We start from the raw sequence: 20,992 nt of genomic DNA on the forward strand, positions 1-20,992 counted from the left end.
CAAATAGAATCGCCAAATGAACAGAATAAAAATGATCTCGAATAATTTGGTCCTGCATTATAACAATGAGGCTGGACACTTTCGAAGTCACAAATACAAAAATAGCCACTCCCCTTTTTAGAAATTTTTTCTTTGTCAATATTGTTACTAAATTAATTACTTCACTTTATTCGATAAATAACTTCGATTATTAAGTTTATAAAATCGTAATAATATTTTTTAAACATTTGATTTAAACCAAAACGTCGTATTTTATTAACTAAAAATTACGAAATCGCGGCGAAAAATAATGATTTAAATAATGTATTTATTCGTTCTAAAAACGAGAATTCTAACAATGGAAATATGTTTTTAAATGTTTTTATTTTTTTGAAATAATCGGATTTCCAATTAATTATAACGTAAGTATTATTAACTAATATTGACTAATACTGAGATTGTCAGGAAGAATGTCGAATATATTTTGACTAAGTCTGCTTTTTTAGAAGTTATTTTGTGAAGGAAACTCTAAGTGGGTGTGGCCCTTTATAGAAAATGTCTATTAATTCTAAATATATCTATTCGGTTTGGCACAAAAACCCCGGTCTCGTAGGTCTGGTACGATCCCTTCCTTCTAAAACATATTTTAATAGCTGTTTTTTTTTTTTAATTTTTATTTATTTTTTTTTTTACTTATTTTCGCGAAAAAACGATTGCCACTTGGAATCGTATCTAACAGGGGGCTGTGGGGAGTTGGGCAGCGATATATCTGATTACTTTACATTTAGACTTCTACATGTCAGTACGGTCAAGAAAGCAGGAAACAGGGAGGGAATTCCAAAGTCTAGCAATCCAAGGGAATAAACTATTAGAGTTAAATGATTTTCCGGCATCTAGGGACCTCCAACAGTGAAGGGGTGGAATTTTTGTTGCTTGTCGGGTTAGTCGGGAGTATATACTTTGAGAGGTCACAAGTGCTATGAGTTCATCAGAGCACATTCCATTAAAGTAGTTGTAAAACAGAGACAGAGATGCAACATTGCGGTGATGGGACAGAGATTAAGCTTGTCGGATAGTGTGGAACAGATTTGAGACTTTTTTGGAGAATATGTCTAAGAGTGAGAGGCTGGTGTGAGTAATTTTCTAGCACGGTAGAGGGAACCCATCTTCTTTGCAGCAACCTTGGCACTGTCACTGTCCTCAGTGTATTTTTCCAATTACGGAACTGTTAATGAGCTTGTATTTATTTATACATATAGATCAATTTGTATAACTTAAGTTAATATTGTCTCAGTGATTTAAAAGTAAATTATATATATATATATATATATATATATATATATATATATATATATATGAGAGAGAGAGAGAGAGAGAGAGAGAGATGAGAAAGAAAGAAGGATGTTATGTATTAAGCTCATTTTTGTTGATGTTATTGTTTACGTGGATAATATTACTCTTCTTTAATTATTTCCAGCTCCGCGGACTAAACAATCGCTTATTTAGCAATATTTCCGCCCAAACGATAACACCAACAACAACAACAAAAAAAAAATAAACGCGTTACATAGTTAATAAGTTAGATGCCAACATAACCCATACTCCATACCGTCGGAAATAAATATTTAATATCTTAAACGTTTGAAAATATAGTCATTCCATTCACAGGCAGCTGTTTTGATATTTGCAACTTATTTCTCTGGCTAGACATGGCGAGATTCGAAATCCGGATGTTTAGTAAGAACCAAGGAATCTACGTGGATGTCTCTTCGGGGCTCCGATTGAATGTCACTGGAATTTGATTCCTATGATAATCGATTTGAACTATATAAAATAACTTTTATATTATTACAAAACGTACACACACACACACATATATATATATAAATAAATATAAAAAATAAATAAAAATAAGATGACTCTAGCATTTAGGTAAATGCTTCAACGTAGATATCTGAAATCGTTCATTTGTTTCTATCACCAAAATAATAACTAATATATATATATATATATATATATATATATATATATATATATATATATATATATATATATGGGTTTGTATTACTGTACACATAGATTCGAAAAAGTTGTCAAAAAACAAATATATAACAAATAAATATTATCAAAGGCAAGATAAGTTACTTTTCTACCAAACTGGATACATTTTTTGTGTTTTTATTCAATGTAACATGTTTATTCAGCTCGAAAAACATGCAGTGTTTACCGATGTATTGGAAAATTCAAAATGGCGCCCGACACTCTCTTTAACATGGTAATTTTGGGAAAAGGTGTTATAAATAATAAACTAGACAAAATACTATTAAAAAACACCGAATATATGTCAACTTATGTCACGGTAACATATATTGAGCGAATTTCTAACAGTGTTTTGTCTAGTTTATTATTTATAACATCTTTTCCTGAACTTACCGTGTTAAAGAGACAGTCGGGCACCCTTTTTTAATTTTCCAATACATCGGTAAACACTGTATGCTTTTCGAGCTGAATAAACATGTTACATTGAATAAAAACACGAAAAATATATCCAGTTAGGTAGAAAAGTAACTTATCTTTCCTTTGATAACAAATATATAACAAATAAATGTTTTTTGACAGCTTTTTCGAATCTATGTGTACAGTAATACAAACACACACACACACACACATATATATATATATATATATATATATATATATATATATATATATATATATATATATATTAAGCTATCTTTGACGGTTCGCTATCACTTGGTAAAGTTCGTTACTCGAAATACTTGAAACCAGAATTAAAAGTAAACATTTTCATTCTGAGTCTCTTGCCAACTCAAAACTAAAGCTTTCACATAAACTTTGCTAATGTTGATACAAATTTATTTATCTTTTAAGTCAGTCCATAATGAAATTAAAAGAAAGAAAGAAAGAAAGAAAGAATCACAAAACAACAAAATCTCACCACTTTCATTATAGATATCTCCAGGTGCTAGAAGGCTTTTACTCCAGTAGCTTTCTCCCTGGCACTGCTAGCCTTTGGAATTCCCTCCCTACTCCCTGTTTCCTGACTACTAACATCTTTTAGTTAATTACTGCTAATATCGATGAAGTTATTGCATATATACAGACAAATAGAGCAATAAAATTACAAATATATAATCATTAACTTATTATGAATTATTTAAAAATAGTTACATTAATTACATGGCTCTACTCATGTATTGAGCACTGTTGAAGTAAAGTAGATACATAAAATTTTACGTAGATAAATGAAATAGTGTGTGCGTGTGTGTGTGTGTGTACTATAATTCTTGCACTTCTTTTGTTTTTCTTATCTCTACATAAAGTTAGATATGTTAATCACAGCTGATAGGCGCGAGAAGTCTAAATGTTGACTATATTTATTTTAATTCAATTCTATGCAAAAGAAGTAAATGGGTGATGAAAAGCCTACATAAAAATGCAGGTTTTTTGTGAAATTTTAACAATATAAATATTATACATCAATTAATAAGTATTTCTTAATTTTCAGTTTCGTTGGGGTTCTAGGAGAAATGATATAGGAATAACCTCTAATTTGAAAATTAAAATATTTCAGATTTGCATTGAATTTCATCTATAGTCATTAGACATTAATTAAATCATTTCTTACGACCCCTTAAGCCTTAATTTTTAGACATTTTCTAGAATTAAAATCATGACGTAAGGTTTTAGCATGCATATCTTGATTTTAAGTTTCAAAAGGGGGCATAACTGTGCTACAAAACGTTTTTTAGTTTGGAGGAATGGGGTGAGGGGATAAATTTTACCTTTCCTGAGACGAGCAGTCTTCTAGTTCTCTATAAATCTAATAAAAAAAATAATAGGTGCCACCCCCTCCACCCTGTCAGTTCTACCATCTGTTAATCAGTAACGTTTTTTTAATTCATATTAAAGTGCATTGAGAATAATAGTTAATTAAGTGATTGTTAGCTGAAAGTTAAGAATATAAGGGAGAAAATATGAACAGATATTTATTTATGGTTTGTTGTATCTCAAGGGTTTCTTACTAACATGATCCCACGTTATAAGTTAAGGATCTTATCCTGCCTTGACAGAGTTCAAAACAGACTTCGTAGCCTAGTGGAGAATGTCCTTTTCTCTTCCCTGCAACCCTTTCCCTACAGAAGAGACGTTGCGAGCCTGTCTCTGCTTTATCGTTATTTTCATGGCAAATGCTCGTCTGAGCTCCAATCTATGGTTTTCCTCTTGCCAAATTTTCACAAAAACCATTCGTCTATCTGAAACCACTATCAATCATTCCCCTCACTCTTTATCTGTGCCTAAACCTAAACGTAGATTCCATGAACAAAGTTTATTTCTTAGAACTGCACGCCTGTGGAACTATCTTCCGTTTCTCTGCTTTCCAACTGACTACAGTCTGATTGTATTCAAGTCTAATGTAAACAAGTTCTTGATGAGCCGTCCCCGTAAGTAATCCAATTTATCAAATTTCTACTACTTAGGATTGCTACGGTATTTTCCTATTGATTACCGTACACTCATTAACCCTTATCCTCGAGTGGCCTCCAGACCTTGATAAATGTAAAAGAAAAAAGAATAGAAAGTGGATCTTTGGTTTACTTTCCACAGCCACATAATTCTCATTTCTCTTATTTTGTCCTTTAGTCCTTACATTCCATGACTGATGTTTCTGACAGAGAGGGAAGAATCGCTGTTTTCTCGGTCAGAATTTATTCTGCCTAACACTTATCGTTGGTAATTTTTTTAGACCTCGAAATACTATTTTTTTTTTAGCTCATTACATCAAGTGGCTTCATGCTTTGTCTGGAGCGATTCCTTTATAAAAAAAAAAACAAACTAAGTTTGATTACTGCGGTTTATGACAAGTATTTGTTAATATTGGATTTGAAGATATATATATATATATATATATATATATATATATATATATAAAGCAGTTATAGTCTCTACTATTTCTTTAACGCTTATTGCTTTAATAAGAAAAGCTAGGTACAAAAATCTGTTTTGTTAGTAATTTATGCCAATTATTGGTCCCTATTTAAGAAACAATAATAATTTTTAATCAATTTCATAAATTTGAATATTTAATCCGAATCAATTTTTTTTTAAAGAAAGGTGGCAGAAATTTTTACTCCCTCAGTCACATTTACTCCCACTCTACTCATAATCATTGAGAAAAGACTTTACTAAGAGATATTTTCCCTATTTTTTAGTGCAGTAATAATCAGATTAGAACATTGACAGAATGGCTATTAATAAAGACAGTTTTTCGCATTTTTTATCCAAACATATTAGAAAATTCAATGTTTTAAATATTCTTTAATTAACCTGCAAATTTATAGTGTTTGCTTGTTTTTCTTATTGAGGTCTGGGAGTATTGGGGGAGAGTTGTTGTCACTAGTGTCCCGGGAAACAGAAACAGTTACCTCGTTATTTTAAAATAATGCTAGTAAGATCATTAAGGGGTTAGATGCTACAAGATCTGGGTCTCATTCCGACTCCTAGAAATAGAAAATTCAGACTGGCTCTTAGAATTCTTCAACAATGACTCTTTAACCTTCTGGACTGGAGGAGGAGAAATTTCCGGACTGGAGCAATTTTTGTTTTTGTCCTATTCAAAGTGTCCCTTTTTTTCCGGAGAGTTCTAATTGTAACAAAAAGGTAAATACTTTCTGAAAACTGTACAACATCCTTGGCCGATTTATCAAAACTTAATTTTCGGTAATTGTCTTCGAAAACTATTTTCATTATTAATGAATTTTCTACCTTATCGTTTTTCGTAATTTTTGGATATGTTCATTACTGTGACATGACAGTTCAGTTGATGCCATTAGTTTCACTTGAAATTCAATATTTCATTTTTTGAATTTCGCTACAATAACGAAGAATTCTCGGCCTTTTGGTCAAGATCAAGGTGTAGTATCTGTTCCGGCAGATACTGCAAGCAAAGACCATATGTGGGGGCGACCCCACATATAAGACCTTGGTCAATGTAGGGGCAACCCTTCATACCAATTGTCATTATCCAGCTCCCCTACTCCCCGGGGAGTTGGTCCCCATTTCCCCTTCACTCCTCACATTAAAAATCGGCCTTGTGCCTAATTTGCTTAGTGGGGGAGCAAATAAATACATCAAAGTGTAGTATCTGTTCTTCAGATGCTGCACTTCAATTTCTTGTTCTCTTTCGGTGGAGGATCAGTCCTTCACGACTGAGACAATTTTTATTTTTGTACCTTTTCTCCACGTTAAAAAACGACCCTGGTGTCTAACTCTGTCCCGTGGGGAAGCATAGTAAATAGGTACAATAACGAAGAATTCAATTTTTTTTTGACCCCAACTAAGGCTAAGCCCGAGCAGTAATGTAAAAATCACACCTAAACGACTAAAAACTTATCAAAAACGTATCCCCCGCCCTCATGACTCACTAAATTTATCCACCGTAACAAACTTTTGGGCGAAGTCTCTAAATTACAGCGTGAGTTTATTGCGAGAGAGAAAAAAATTCTGTGTAGGAATTAATTTTTTTTTTTTTTTTTCAATTAATTTATTTTTTACGGACTATTATCCTCATCTTTCTTAGTTGTTGTTTCACGACGTTTCGGCCAACTATTCCTCCGGCCTTCGTCAGGTGATAACTGCGACAGGATAGGAACTCCGAATCTTCTAACTGTATTCTTAGCAATTACTGCCTTCCATAGTTGTTGTCGTCTCACATTTAGGACAAGTAAGCTTTTCTGGCCGGCTTTGGATAGGATTGAAACCGCTATCTTCAGACAATTCTCACCTGGAATCGGAGAGATTCAACGTCTCTATACACTGCGCCTCGGGCCCTGTAATTACTGAGAATGCTGTTAGGATATTCGGAGTTCCTATCTCGTCACTGTTACCACCTGAAGAAGGCCAGAGGAAGAGTTGGCCGAAACGTCGTGAAACAACAACTAAGAAAGATGAGAATAATAGTCCGCAATAAATAAATTAATTAATAATACGCATCTCAATAATGAATTACAATTAAATAATATAAAAATATTTTTCGTTAAATAATCTGAGTATTTTTTTTTTTTTTTAGATAAATACCTGAGAAGCACACTTTAAATACGTAAACATTAGATTAAGAATAACAAGTTAATCAAAATGTCTGTCCATTTAGGGCCATATTGGATAAGGTTACCTAACGTTTTACGCATTTAAAGTGTGTATTTCTCATTACAAAATTATGGCATGTCTTACAATTCACAGAGATTCGAAAAAGAGGTCAAAATTCAAATATGTAACATACAAATGTTATCAAATGCAAGATAAGTTACTCTTCTACCTATCTGGATATGTTTTTAGTGGCTTTACTCACTTTAAAACGTTTATTCGGTTCGAAAAAACATATTATCGAGCGTTCGTGAGAGCAAGAAAAATGCCGCGAGTTGAACAAAAATATTTGAAGGTTGGAAAATTACTTAAAAATAAAAATAAAACAAAGCAATGTTAGAAACCCACCCAATATGTCATAGTAACATATATTGCGTGGGGTTCGAACAGTATTTTGTATATTTTTTTTATTTTTAAGTCATTATCAAAACTTTATATTTTTTATTTAAGTGTCAACTTGCGGCCATTTTTCCTTGTTCTCACCTAACGCTAAACACTATATGTTTTTCGAACAGATTAAATGTTTTAGAGTAAAACCACTAAGATCTTTTCCAGATAGGTAGAAGGGTAATTTATCTTGCCTTTGATAACATTTATTTGTTATATTTTTTTTTTAAATAATTTTTTCGTACCAATGTGGATTACTGATCGAGGGCACAAGACACAACGTGTAGTATCATAACAGAAAAGATACTACACTTTGCCCCTTTAAACGGTCGCGTGGAAAAGTAAATCAGTCAAGTATTTCGATTCATTTGTGCTGCCGAACAAAAAAGAGAAACAAATGAATTTTCGAGCGCGCCCCAGTCATATCAAAGAGACAGAAACTGCTACCACCACAACAATAGCAAATGTAAAAATCGTTTTAGCAAAATCTGCATATTTCAATTAATTTTTTTTTTTAATTAAAATTATGGTGGACCTGGACGAGAATCACCTTTCCTATATATTAGTGTCCAATCAATAATCCACTGAAAAAAATTGCAAAAAAACGAAAGCCGTTTTTAACATGAGGAGATTGAAGTGTTTATTCCGAAAGCCGTTCTTGGGGGTATGGTCTCGTTGAGGTTCACCCAAATTATAATTAGACATGCATGACGACGGCGATGACGACGACAGACAGCCAATTAAATCCAAAATTAATTCCAAGTTTAATTATTTTCCGACGTGGAACGTCGCCATTTTTATTTTATTTTTATTTTTTTTTTCTCGTTATTAGCATATACTGCTACTTTAATAATAACAAAACTATTATTACTTCTACCACCATAATTACTGCCGCTACTATTACGTTTTACTCTGTTCTTATTGTTGATGATGATGATGATGATGAATATCAGCAACAGTAGTTAAATAAAAGAATAATAAACTTCTTAAAAAATTTTTTAGGAGGGGGGGTATTGTGTCTCTGTATTTTTATTCATTAACGCGCCTTTGTCGACGATTAGCAAAAAGAAGAAAGAAATTAGTTAACTACCCCAAAATGCTAGAACGGACCGAAAATTGGGAGGGGGGGGGGGTAATTTTACATTAAATTTAAATGCGGAACTGATTCCCCACTCTAAATTCTAATCTAATTGTTTTGTTTTTTTTTGTTTTTTTTTTTGTTTTTTTCGAGTTTTGTAGTGTTCACGCGTAATCGATTCAAAAGTGTAGAATACCATTCGAGGTGGAGGGGGGGGTGATTTCACCGATTTAGATGAAAGTGCTAAAATCTACAGAATTACAATATATAAACAAACTGAGAAATCTTACTTATATGGATGACAATAAGCGACATAATTTATGACAACACTTTTTTTTTACAAACTGTTCTCAGCCTTGATGTTATTCTCACAACGTTTCGGCCGATGTAACCTTCATCGAACGTGGGATAGTGCACAAAATTTCGAACAAAACCCTCTATTTAATCCACTGGTTAACCTTGTTCCGTCAGTCATGACCGTAATAACCTGTGGCGCCGCAACAGATATAAGTGATAGCTAATAATTAATTTCTAAGTGGCAGTTTTGGGGGGAGATTAAAGACTGAATCCTCAGGGCGGACGATACTAAGAATACAATTACGAATTATTTAAGCCGTTTACCTGCTCATGGCTGACGGAACGAGAACAATCTAACACTCTAGATTATTAAATAGAGTTCCATTTAGAATTATAAACCGATTCCCAAGTTCGATATAAAGATTGTCGATTACAGTGCTGCATTTTTTAGATGAAGGCTGATTATATTGTTTTCATCGGACTTTTGTTCTCATCTTGAGAACAATATGCCTGACGAAGGTCGAAGGCTACACCGACCGAAACGTTGCACAAATAGACAAGATAAGAACACAGATAAAATAAAGTAATACAAGGATTGTCGAGTTCGATATTTTGTAGATCTGAAGAAGGTCGTAGGTTATATCGGCTGAAACGTAATGAGAACAACATTCAAGATGAGAACTATACTCCAAATTGTCCAAATAATGCATTATCAGTCCTCATCTAAAAAATTCCGAAACATCGCATTAATTTATTCGCTCTTGTTTGTGAATTAAAAGCTTTTGTTTACAACTATTTCTGGGATTGATGTGTAGTTTTCAATTCGCTTTTAAAGAGAAAAGCGTTTTCTTTGTTGTGTGTTTAACTCGTACGCATTTGTGTACGTGTGTGTGCGACTTTTAAGAGAAACCGTTTTCTTTGTTGCGTGTGGAATTTTTTCGCACTTTTCACAGGTGCGCGCTCCCGCGTGTGTCAAACGAAACAAATGTCGATTAATAATAATGCGTAAAAACGCGCGTAATATTTTTTTTTTTTTTTTTCTTTTTTTTAGTTCGGTACTTCTGCAGTTTACGGAGCGTACTGAAATAATAACCTTTTTATTTAGAAACCCATTCCTAACATGAGGAGGGGAAGGCTTTGTTCACTATTCTCAACAAACAAACAAACAAAAAATCCGTAAAAATTGGATTTAACTTGAAAATTCAATCCTAATAATAGCACAGTCCGTAAACTGCAGAAGTACGTATAGTTCTTACTTTTCGGGAGAAACTTTTTAAGAATGTGATTTTTTTTTTTTTTTTTTTTTTTTTTTAAATAAAACAAAAGTTTCTGTGTAGACTGTAGCTATTTGCTGGAAATACATTGTATACTAAGCTCTACTGAAGTAAATATTAAAACAAAACAAAATATGCATAATATATTATTCTAGGGTCTGTCTTGTTCAGGGACCTGACCCTTGGGTCAGACTTAAGCTTAGTTCGATTCGGTCATTACCCTCCTAGTCAGTACCTCCTCCGTCGGTAGGTGGAATTATTTTATTAGCAAATATACTCCCACCTACCACCAAAATTAATATATACATACCATTACTTTTATAGTACAGACACTAGTGTTCCATACTTTCGCAATTATCAGTGCAGGAAGTCACAATTCCTACTGAATTGAGCTAAAAAAAATCGCCTTTCACTACATTTGCTAAGATATTACCTTTGGGTCACTAACAATTGTCACGAGAATTAAGGGAAATTTAACACCTATAAATGCCAAATACGGGCATCATCACGGTAAAAGTCAATAGTGTTCAAACGAACAGAAATCGTGGACGTTGCATAAAGCTAGTTGATTGCTTTTTAGTTTTTATTTCTAGACAGTACTCAACTTTAATACTCTTAACACACACACACACACACACATAATGCTAAAGGCATTCAAGAGTGCTAACTACTGAATTTAACGAGGCTATTAAAAGTGCTTAATAAAAGATTAGCAAGATATATTTTTATTAATATAAACAAATTTACATTGTCGCGATACTGGATATGCTAATGTTTCGAATGTTAAGAAGTCCTCGTAAATTTGTTTGCGCCCCTGTCGTATCATTGAACCCTTAGTCCTCAGTTTTACATACCCCCCCCCCACACACACACACAAAATACTCGGCTACAACCCCAAACAAAAATAAACTGGTACATTTGCACGCAGTAAAGAGCACCTGGCACTCTGACCCCACCCCTTCCGAACTGATACGTCAGTCAGTTGTGTTGTTGTGCTGCGATTTTCTTCTGCTAAAGCATATGCACCCACCACCCTTAGTTACCATTCGTAAGGAGCACTTTTTTTTTTCTTTTTCTTTTTTTTTTTTTTTTTAATTTGCTGACTTTATCAAAGGTGATGATAATGGTCAATACCTGATGCGGGAAGTATACGATAAATACATAAAAAAAAATAACGCGGCGGTAGTGGGAGGGAACGCTTAATGCAGTTAGCTGTTTTTATTTTATGTTGATTTTCATAAGGAGGAAATTCGGGTTTGTATTACTGTACACATAGATTCGAAAAAGTTGTCAAAAACATATATATAACAAATAAATGTTATCAAAGGCAAGATAAGTTACTTTTCTGCCAAACTGGATATATTTTTTGTGTTTTTATTCAATGTAACATATTTATTCAGCTCGAAAAACATACAGTGTTTACCGATGTATTCGAAAATTCAAGATGGCGTCTCACACCCTCTTTAACACCATAAGTATGGAAAAAGGTGTTATAAATAAAAAAACTATACAAAATACTGTTAAAAACCCGCCGAATATATGTCAACCTATGTCACGGTAACATATATTGAGCGAGTTTTTAACAGTATTTTATCCGGTTTTTTATTTATAACATCTTTTCCCACACTTACCGTGTTAAAGAGAGAATAAGACGCCATCTTGAATGTTCCAATACATCGGTAAACACTGTATGGTTTTCGAGCTGAATAAACATGTTACATTGAATAAAAACACGAAAAATATATCCAGTTAGGTAGAAAAGTAACTTATCTTGCCTTTGATAGCGTTTATTTATTATATATTTGTTTTTTGACAACTTTTTCGAATCTATGTGTACAGTAATACAAACCCGGAAATTCATCTATGAATACATGTCCTTGTGGGGAGGCATGGATAGATGAATAGAAAGATAGGTGGGCGCGTAAATTGTAAAAGTTTATTTTTGCTTGAATTAAAAAAAAAAAAAAACTAATTATATTGGAAAAAGAAGAAATTAAAAAAAAAATTGTTGGGAAAAAAAAAATGACGGAAAGAAAGGAAATGAGAAAAATAAAAGATGGAGAATAAAGAAAGAACGAAAAACGAAAACAATGAAAGAAATATATATTCGAGGATAAGGAAAACAAAAAAAGGACCCCAAAAAAAAGAAGAAAATAAAAACAGAGAATAAAAAAGGAGAAAAAAAAATGTTGGTGCTTTTTGAGAGAGAGAGAGAGGAGAGAGAGAGAGAGACGACATATCTTCTTTTATGTTATTTTAACCAAAATTAATATTACTTCTTTGTCATGTCGAAAATAGTGATAAATCCAAAAATTACGAAGCTCCATCGAGTAGAAAGTTATTTGTAATTAAAAGAATTTTTACAGAAAATTGTAGAAAATTGCATTTTTCTATTGCTGTCTTAAAGTAAACCGTGAATATTTCAGACACAGGGGGCATAACTCAGAACGCATATTTTACATTATATCATAATGGCGTCCTACTTGTGTAGCCTAAAGCGATGGACTTTTTTTTCTTTCTTTTTTCTTCTTTTTTTACTAAAAACACAATAATAGTTGTTCTACACACGGTGAATTTTCGTAATTTTTTGATATATTACTATTTTCGACATGACAATTAAGTAGCATTGTTTTTGCTTAAAACGACATATTAAAAAAAAACAAATCGACCTATCACCTCTCTCTCTCTCTCTCTCTCTCTCTCTCTCTCTCTCTCTCTCTCTCTCTCTCTCTAAGCAGTCAAAAGCACCGAAGATTTTTTGTACGTGTTTGCCACAAGGAAAAAAAATCGGACATTTTGTGTTTCGACTATTTAAAAATAGACATGTTACACGCTGTTTGGGGGTTATTCTGTATTGTTTTACGGCATATCAACCCTTTAATGCGAACGGATTGGCGTACACATTAATTTGATGTAAATGCAAGTTGCTTTAAAGTGCGTTTTTAGTTTGTGTTCTTGCGAGAATAAAATCCCGAAATATACGTTACTCACCCCTCTCCCGAAAAGCCACTCATTGTCTCAGTTAAGGAGGATTTCTCATATTCCAGTGGAGTTCAGTCAGTACTGATACGATACTTTGATCCTAATTCTAAGTAGCAATAAATTGACATATCTAAAGATGGTGCTTGTTAAGATGGAGTCGACAGATCGATTTTTTTTTAAATGTGTCGTTTTAAAATAATATTACGTAATAACTGTTATTTCGAAAATAGTAATATATCCAAAAATTACAAACATTCATCTAGTAGGAAGTTATTCATAGTTAAAAGTAATTTTTACGGAAAATTGGGTAAAATTGCATTCTTAATGTTATAAATAGACGGCGAAGAGTTCACACAAGGGGACATAACTCGGACCGCAAAATTTAGATCTCACCATTAGGCTTCTGACGTTTGTGAGTCTATAGTAATAGACTTTTTGGTAGTTTCCACCTCCACAATTTTTTTTTCAAATAACGATTTTCATAGGTTTTCGACTATGCTGAATACGAAAATCTCAATTAAATTTTGCAGAGACAAGTAATTATGGAGATATAAAGACTTGTATTATGCACTGTAATTCTCTGGCGGTCATGTTTTTAAGCGCGTTAAAACATGGCCGCCAGAGAATTACAGTGCATAATACAGGTCTTTAAATCTTTATATCTACTTGTCTCGGCAAAATTTAAGTGAGATTTTCGTATTCAGCATAGTTGAAAACCTTTCCTAGTCGTCATTTTAAAGAAAATTGTGGAGGTGGAGGTGGAGCTATTGTAAAAATTTCCCGATTTCTCTTTTTGTTTTTTTTATTTTTACTAATACCAAAATAACAGTTGATAAATTTTTTTTTTTTTTTTTTTTTTTTTATTACATATATTACTATTTTCGACATGACATAATATTGTTTTTGCTTAAAACGACATTTTAAAAACTCCATCTGTCGAAGCATCCTATACGCATATACGCAGCGTCGCAGCGGCAAATTTAAACTTCGTTATTAGGAGTTGTAAACAAAAACAAACCCACGAGTTGCAACAAACTAAATCGTTTCCAAGAAAATTCAACATCGGGTTTTATCACGACCACCACCAGACCTAAGGTAGCCGTGGTGTGGTTTTATACCAATAGTAATTTTACCAAATAACTTTTTGTTCGAGATGGAAGAGGGATGACTTATTGTCATAACTCTAACAGTAACTCTGACCTTTAATTTTTAACGGCCCAAAATAAGTAAATGTTAAAGATCGCGGCCATGCCTACTTTTTAATTTACAGTGTTTGATAATAATTTTTCATCTTGTCACTATAAACGTCTAGAATCAGAAAACCGGCACCATTTTTTTTTAATCTCAAGAAAAAAGAAAGAAAAAAAAAAAAGCGAATTTAAAATTAGCATGAATTTTGTGTTTTTTTTTTTTCTTTCATTTTACGTATGACATAATTCACATTTTTTTTTTTTTTTTTTTTTTGTTTTTTACATAAAACGCTCCTCAGTTCTTTTCTTTTTCTTATTTAGCAAAGGTTTACATGTTCTTTCTTTACTGGGCAGCAAACACAAAGTCGGTTTTTAATGTCGGAAAAAATCCAACTGCTCTCGAAAAGGAGCACCTTGGATTAGGGCAAAATTGCCTCAGTCTAGAAGGATTTCTCTTCCGTCGCCTAAAGACACTCACAGCTGTGGGCAAGTGCCCTCAAAGCCGAAGGATTGTTAAAAAAGTTGTAAATTTGTTGTTGTTGTAAATTTGTTGTTGTTGTTGTTGTTTGTACTCACTAGGAGTTCTCACACGAATCATCATCTGAGATTATTTGTTAACAACAACCAGTGATGTTCTCTGGAGTATGGATGGCAATCCTCAGATTTCCAGTACTCTCCACCTTTACAAATGAATTCGCGTTATCGCAACAACCGCTGGCCATTGACTTCTCGCTTGCAATGATCATGGGCCTTCTCTGAAATTGGGGAGGGGGCACTAAGCCTCTTCAATGTTCCAGTTCTCTCCGCACCCATCCAGTGAAGTTCTATTTAGTGGTATCTCCCTCTACTCGGTCTCTCCATCCCCCCTGGACTCTTTTAGATTATTTGGTATAGTGCCAGTTAATGTCGACACAACATTGGGGGTGGGTCAAATTTTTTTTTTACAAAACGAAAGTAAAACAAGTAGTTCTAAAAATTCCTATACAAATCCTAGGGTTCCATTTATAGAAAGACGATTGCAAAACCTCACGGACTTGCTAATTGAATCTGAAATCGATTTCCAAAAAGATTTTTTTTAAACCAATTAAAAACAGAGCGATAAAAAGAGAAAAGATTTTATAAAAAGTGGGCTACAATTTCGCAGTGATCATCCTTATAAGGATATTTTAGCATAGGACCCTAAATCCTATAGCCTCACAAAATATGGGTGAAAAATTTAGGGTCTCAAATATATATATATATATATATATATATATATATATATATATATATATATATATATATATATGGTTGGTTGTTTTTGTTTTACGGCATATCAACCCTTTTCGGGTTATTTAATGCCGAATCCAAAGATTTTGAAGAAAAAGTTTTTTTAATAGAATATATTTGTTGTTTTCACGTCGGTTTCTATTTAACCCATAGTTGGGACCCTAACAGGTACTACCACTCTGGGTCATAGTGGACCTGGGAGCAATGGTAATTAATGGGTGACTCCACACTCCCCAAAGCCCACAAGCTGGGGCCTCACCACTGGATATAGTTTAAGGTCATATCCAGTACCCCCATTGAGGGACTTTTACCCTCTGCAGGGGGGCAGTCGGCGTATTCTAATGCCCCACCGACAGGGCCTATATATATATATATATATATATATATATATATATATATATATATATATATATACTTTTTTTTCTTTTTAACAAGAACAGACTTATAAAAATCGAATTCGAACAAAATCTCAACCACTCACTAGATGCTAGAAAACCTAATACTCCAACAGCTTTTTTTTCTTTTCTCAGACCGGTTACCTTTGAAATTCCTTGACAATACCCTATTTCCCAGACCGTACCAACATGCAGAAATTTAAATGTAATGTGAACAAACATCTTGCTACCCAACTCCCCATTTAGGCTGCTCCTATAAATCTAGTCCCTTATGTCTCTGGCGTATGCCTTGTTTGGAATAAATAAAAATTTTGGTTATCCTCAAGTTCAGCGACGTCTTTGTTTACTTCTGATTTATGCTGACCGTTCTGCAATGTCTACTAGTTTCAAAACGAACTTGGCTGGGGTTTTTTTTTTGAGGGGGGGGGGGTCTTTAGAATAACAAACTATTTCTAAACTTGTATACGTTAACCATTCCTAGAGCACATCGTGAATCAGAACGCTTTGCAGAAAATGAAAGTAAACAAAGATATGCTGCTGAACTTGGGGATAACCAAAGAATTTTTTACTTTTTTTTTTTTTTTTTTTTTAAGACTTGATGTATTGAATCTAAATTTCTGTTAAAATTTTTTTTATAAAAAAAATAAAATTAAAAAAAAAAATAAACAGCGGACCTTTACGAGAGTGCCTACTACCCCCCCCCTTAAAAAATGCGCGTTTTTCACCTTGTTTTAAAAAAAGTTCTTTTTTTTTTTCGACGATTAAACATACTTAAGTATCATATTAGCAGAAAATATTTTTAAAAAATGACTTTTAAGGAGTGCTAATCACGTGACACGTCAGTAAAGAAATGAACAGTAAGTCAGGTAGCAATGAAGTAGAACGTTATAACGAGAAAGTGAACCCCCTTCTTCAAAGTTATCAAAATTTTTTTTTTTTTTCAACATTTTTTTTCTGTTAGTACGATACTTAAATCTGTAAACGTCGAAAAAATATTTTTAAAAAGGTGTAAAACACATTTTTAGGAGGGGGCACTCTCGTAAAGGTCCGCCAAATTAACTTTCAAATAATAAATAAAAAAGAAAGAAAAAAAAACATGCCAACATGGTGTACAAACCTGAAATCGCATCCAATCGCTGTTGAGTGTTGCTTAATCGACAAGCGGCAATGTTAAAGAGTGGGTTCGACCGGAAAGTCGGGTGCGTTTGTGTGCCAATTGTCCGCCGCAATTCAGGAGCCCAACTGCAGGGGATAAATACATTTCCAACGTGATCAAGTTCGGGGCTCATTTCACTGCCAGTCCGAAGGTGATAAAGTTGTTGCCAATGTCGGGGTCTGTCATCGAACGGATAGCTCGTACTCGGCTGCACGTCCAAACTCGGGGAAAGACTTTCGCTACCCAAATGGTAATTGTTATTGTTATTGTTGTTGTAGTTGTTGTTGCACCTGTTCACCCGTCCCGGGTTGCGTATGGGAATTGGCTGGCTAGCCCGGACCGGGTAATTGGGCACACTGTCATCCCGAAAGCTGTCGGAGACACTGTCGCTAACAAAGACATCATCATCCTCCTCCTCCTCATCTTCATCGTTATCCTCCCCGCTGTCGGAGTCGTCGTCGGAGTTGTCGACGTCATCCGGGGAGTCGCTCTCGTAGATAATGTGGTCTTCGACGCTGCTGACGCTACTCGGGGCGGGCGTGTCGGGACCGTGTCCCCCGACGGCCCCATAGGTCGTCGATCCAATCTGATCAAGGTGGTGCGAATAATAATATTCAGAGTTTCGGTGGTGTCGGTAGTGGTGGTGCTGGCGGTAGCGCAACTGTTGCGACATCGACGGGGAGGAGGGCAGGGAGGAAAGCTGCATAGGTTGGTCGGAACTCTGGTCGAACGCAAACGGGCTCGAACCGAGATTGGCCGGAGAGCCATCGGTCACATAGCCGCTGTCCCGGCAACCGGCCGACGGTGGCGAGCATGGCGTCATGATCGAAGATAAACAAGAGCTCACTGATGCCGAACGGCCATTCCCACCGACCTCTACCGGGCGGAAGGGACAAGGGATCGAACGTAGACCAACAACTTTCTCAGCACTGTCTCCGATTGTGTCCACTGGGGGTGTTTGCATCGCGGTTCGCTGACCGGAGGCTGAATCGCTATGGCTGTCCACTCTTTCTGTCTATCTTTCTTTTTTCTTTTTAATTCCAATTTTTAAAGAAAAATGATAAATCCGTGAAAAAGAAAAAAAAACTTTTTTTTTTTAATTTCCTTTTTTTTGTTATCCAATGTTTTCGTACTCTGAAAATAAAGTAAAAATAAAAAACTTTAGAAAAAAATTTAAAAAAAAAAAAAAATTAATGGAGAATTTTTTTAATGCAAGTAAATTATTTTGAAATATTTTTTTAATAATTAAAAAAAAAAAAAAAATGAAACTTCACGACTTCAGGAAATGGTAAAGGATTTTTATTTACTTGGCTCACCAGGGTATAGTTAGACACAAAGTCGTTGTTTAAATGTTGGGGAAAAATCAAACTACCCCAAAAAGGATACTCTACATTAAAACAAAAATTAAAATTGCCTCAGTCTATAAAGATTTCTTTCACCGAGCACACACAAATGTGTACCGTAGTATTAGAAGAGGTACTACAGTTTGCTCCTAGCTAAAATGCCAGAGAATGGTAAAGGGTTACGTTCAAAATTCCGTATCGATTCCGAAATTTAACACGACGCAGGAGCAGGCAGGACGCACCTAAAAAAAAGCCGGAGGTTACATCGGCCGAAATACTGTGAGGATAACATTTAAGATAGGAGCAGTATACTGAATAATATAAAATCAGGAAATAGATTTTTCCGAATTCGTGAAGTTTCATTATTAAATCGTTTCTTGGGGTAAATAGTTTACTTGATTTTTTGTTTCGAAATGGCAGTTGCTCAAATACATATATTTAATACATATATCACATACATTTTTACTTACGATAAATAAAGCATCTAGTCAGAAAAGAAATCGTTTAGTTATTATTTTTGTTTTAATATTTCAATGTTTTGGCGTGAGTACTTTAAATGGTCCCAAATAAATAGTTTTAGTTGTGATTTTTTTTTTTTTTTTACTTTTGTTTTTAAAGTTTTCGTACGTGATAACGAGAGTAATAACAACAGAAGATTCTTTTCATTGTTTTGACTCTCTAGTGTATATCTGTTGATATCTGATCTGCTTTTATATAAAGTGCACTGATGCGTGCGGTTCTCGTTTGATTAACTATGTTTGTGTCGGATATATACACGAGAGTCCAAACAATGATAATATTTCGTTGTCACAGCGTTAACGTTACGGGTTTCCATATTTTTTTTTTTTTTTAATGTGTGTGTGATTTTTATATATTTTTTTTTCTTGCCATGTTACGACAAGGTACAGGTGTTTCGTAAACTGACTGAGGAGCGACACGCACATGCGTACACACACACACACACACACACACACACACAGTCCAATAAAAGCATCTTTACGGCCAAATGTGCGTTTCGGGACGTTGTCGCAGTTTCAAACAAGACTGACACTCATGGCGTCATCATGTATTAAGTAGAAAAATGAAAGTATTTCTACTTCTTATCGCAATGCAGCGAGAACTTAATAACTTATCGGAGACATCACGTTAAAAATTTGTCTAGCACAAGTGCTTTAAGCGCCATGGATATTACAGGATCCAAAAGTTTTAATATGTAAATCCAGAAAAATTGGAAATTGATTTCCCTTCTGACAAAGTAGAAAAAAATTCGCATCAACAATATATATATATGAGAAACGACTTCTGTTCAATGTAGTTTTGTGTGCTGTTAGCGAAAAGCGAAGGAAAAAATGCCATGTGGTTAAGAGAAACAGAAGCAGAAGAAAAAGAAAACAAGTTCGGTGTTGGTTTAAGTGTGCAAGTGTTGTGTGAAGTGTGTCAGTGTACCTTGTCGTCTCCTCAAGCTGAAACTGTGATTTGACTGCTCGGCTGACTCGCTCAACTCTAATATATAAATATGACAATACAAATTGTTACGTCATCAGCCGTTAAGTGCGGGTGCTTTAGTTTATAGGTGTTTTTTTTGTTTTTGTTTTTTTTTATAGGTGTTCTTATTTTGTGGGTGTTTTTTAGTTTATGGGTGTGATTATGAGTGCAACGTCGGTCCCGTTTTTAGTTACACATTCTTTTATCCGTATTGTCGCGGCCCGCGGCCGTTCATATATCTGTTCATATGTAGTTATATAAGTGTGTGTATGTGTATCAGTCTCAATCTGTTCATACCTATGCGCACACACACACACACACACACACACACACACACACACACACACACACACACACTAATTGTCTATGGACACGTGTTTCTTCGTTTACAATGCACCGAGATCAAAGTGTAGTATCTATTCTTCAGATGCTGCACTTCTATTTCTTGTTCTCTTTCGGTGGAGGAGAAATCCTTCACGACTGAGACAATTTTTATTTTTGTACCTTTTCTCCACGTTAAAAAACGACCCTGGTGTCTAACTCTGTCCCGTGGGGAGGCATAGTAAATAGGTACAATGCACCGTGGATAATTAAATATACATATATGTGTGTGTGTGTGTGTATGTGTGTGTATCGCTTTCCACCTGAACGATAGATAGACAGATAGACCTGAAGAGTGAGATAGATAGATCTGAAGAGTCAGATAGATAGATAGATAGATAGATAGATAGATAGATAGATAGATAGATAGATGCATAGATAGATCTGAAGAATGAAATAGATAAATCTACACAGTGAAATAGATAGATAGATAGATAGATAGATAGATAGATAGATAGATAGATAGATAGATAGATCTAAACAGGGGGATACATAAGTATTTGGGCATCGTGAAATGAACATAAGTCCGAAAAGATGTAGATCTGAAAAAATAAATAGATTGATCTGAATGAAATGAGGTAGCTCGACAGTGAGATAGATAAATCGATCTTA

The 20,992-nt window shown here is 34.3% G+C and overlaps 1 protein-coding gene across 7 annotated transcripts in view; it reads right to left on the reverse strand.

The window, feature by feature from the left end:
- LOC145260394 (uncharacterized) overlaps positions 1-20,992 on the reverse strand; it is a 123,586-nt gene that overhangs the window by 88,539 nt on the left and 14,055 nt on the right. For 4 of the 7 annotated variants that reach the window (XM_080118357.1, XM_080118358.1, XM_080118351.1 and 1 more), the window contains exon 2: positions 17,133-18,305. In XM_080118357.1, the coding sequence (XP_079974483.1) occupies positions 17,133-18,135 (1,003 nt within the window). In that variant the 5' untranslated portion in view covers positions 18,136-18,305. Of the gene's footprint in view, positions 1-17,132; positions 18,306-18,984; positions 19,277-19,960; positions 20,001-20,992 lie in introns of those variants that run through there. The other 3 variants (XM_080118359.1, XM_080118353.1, XM_080118356.1) reach the window with 2 other exon arrangements.

This window comes from Euprymna scolopes, chromosome 36 (genome assembly GCF_053919585.1).
Source record: "Euprymna scolopes isolate OS-2025 chromosome 36, ASM5391958v1, whole genome shotgun sequence".
Classification (NCBI taxonomy): domain Eukaryota; kingdom Metazoa; phylum Mollusca; class Cephalopoda; order Sepiida; family Sepiolidae; genus Euprymna; species Euprymna scolopes.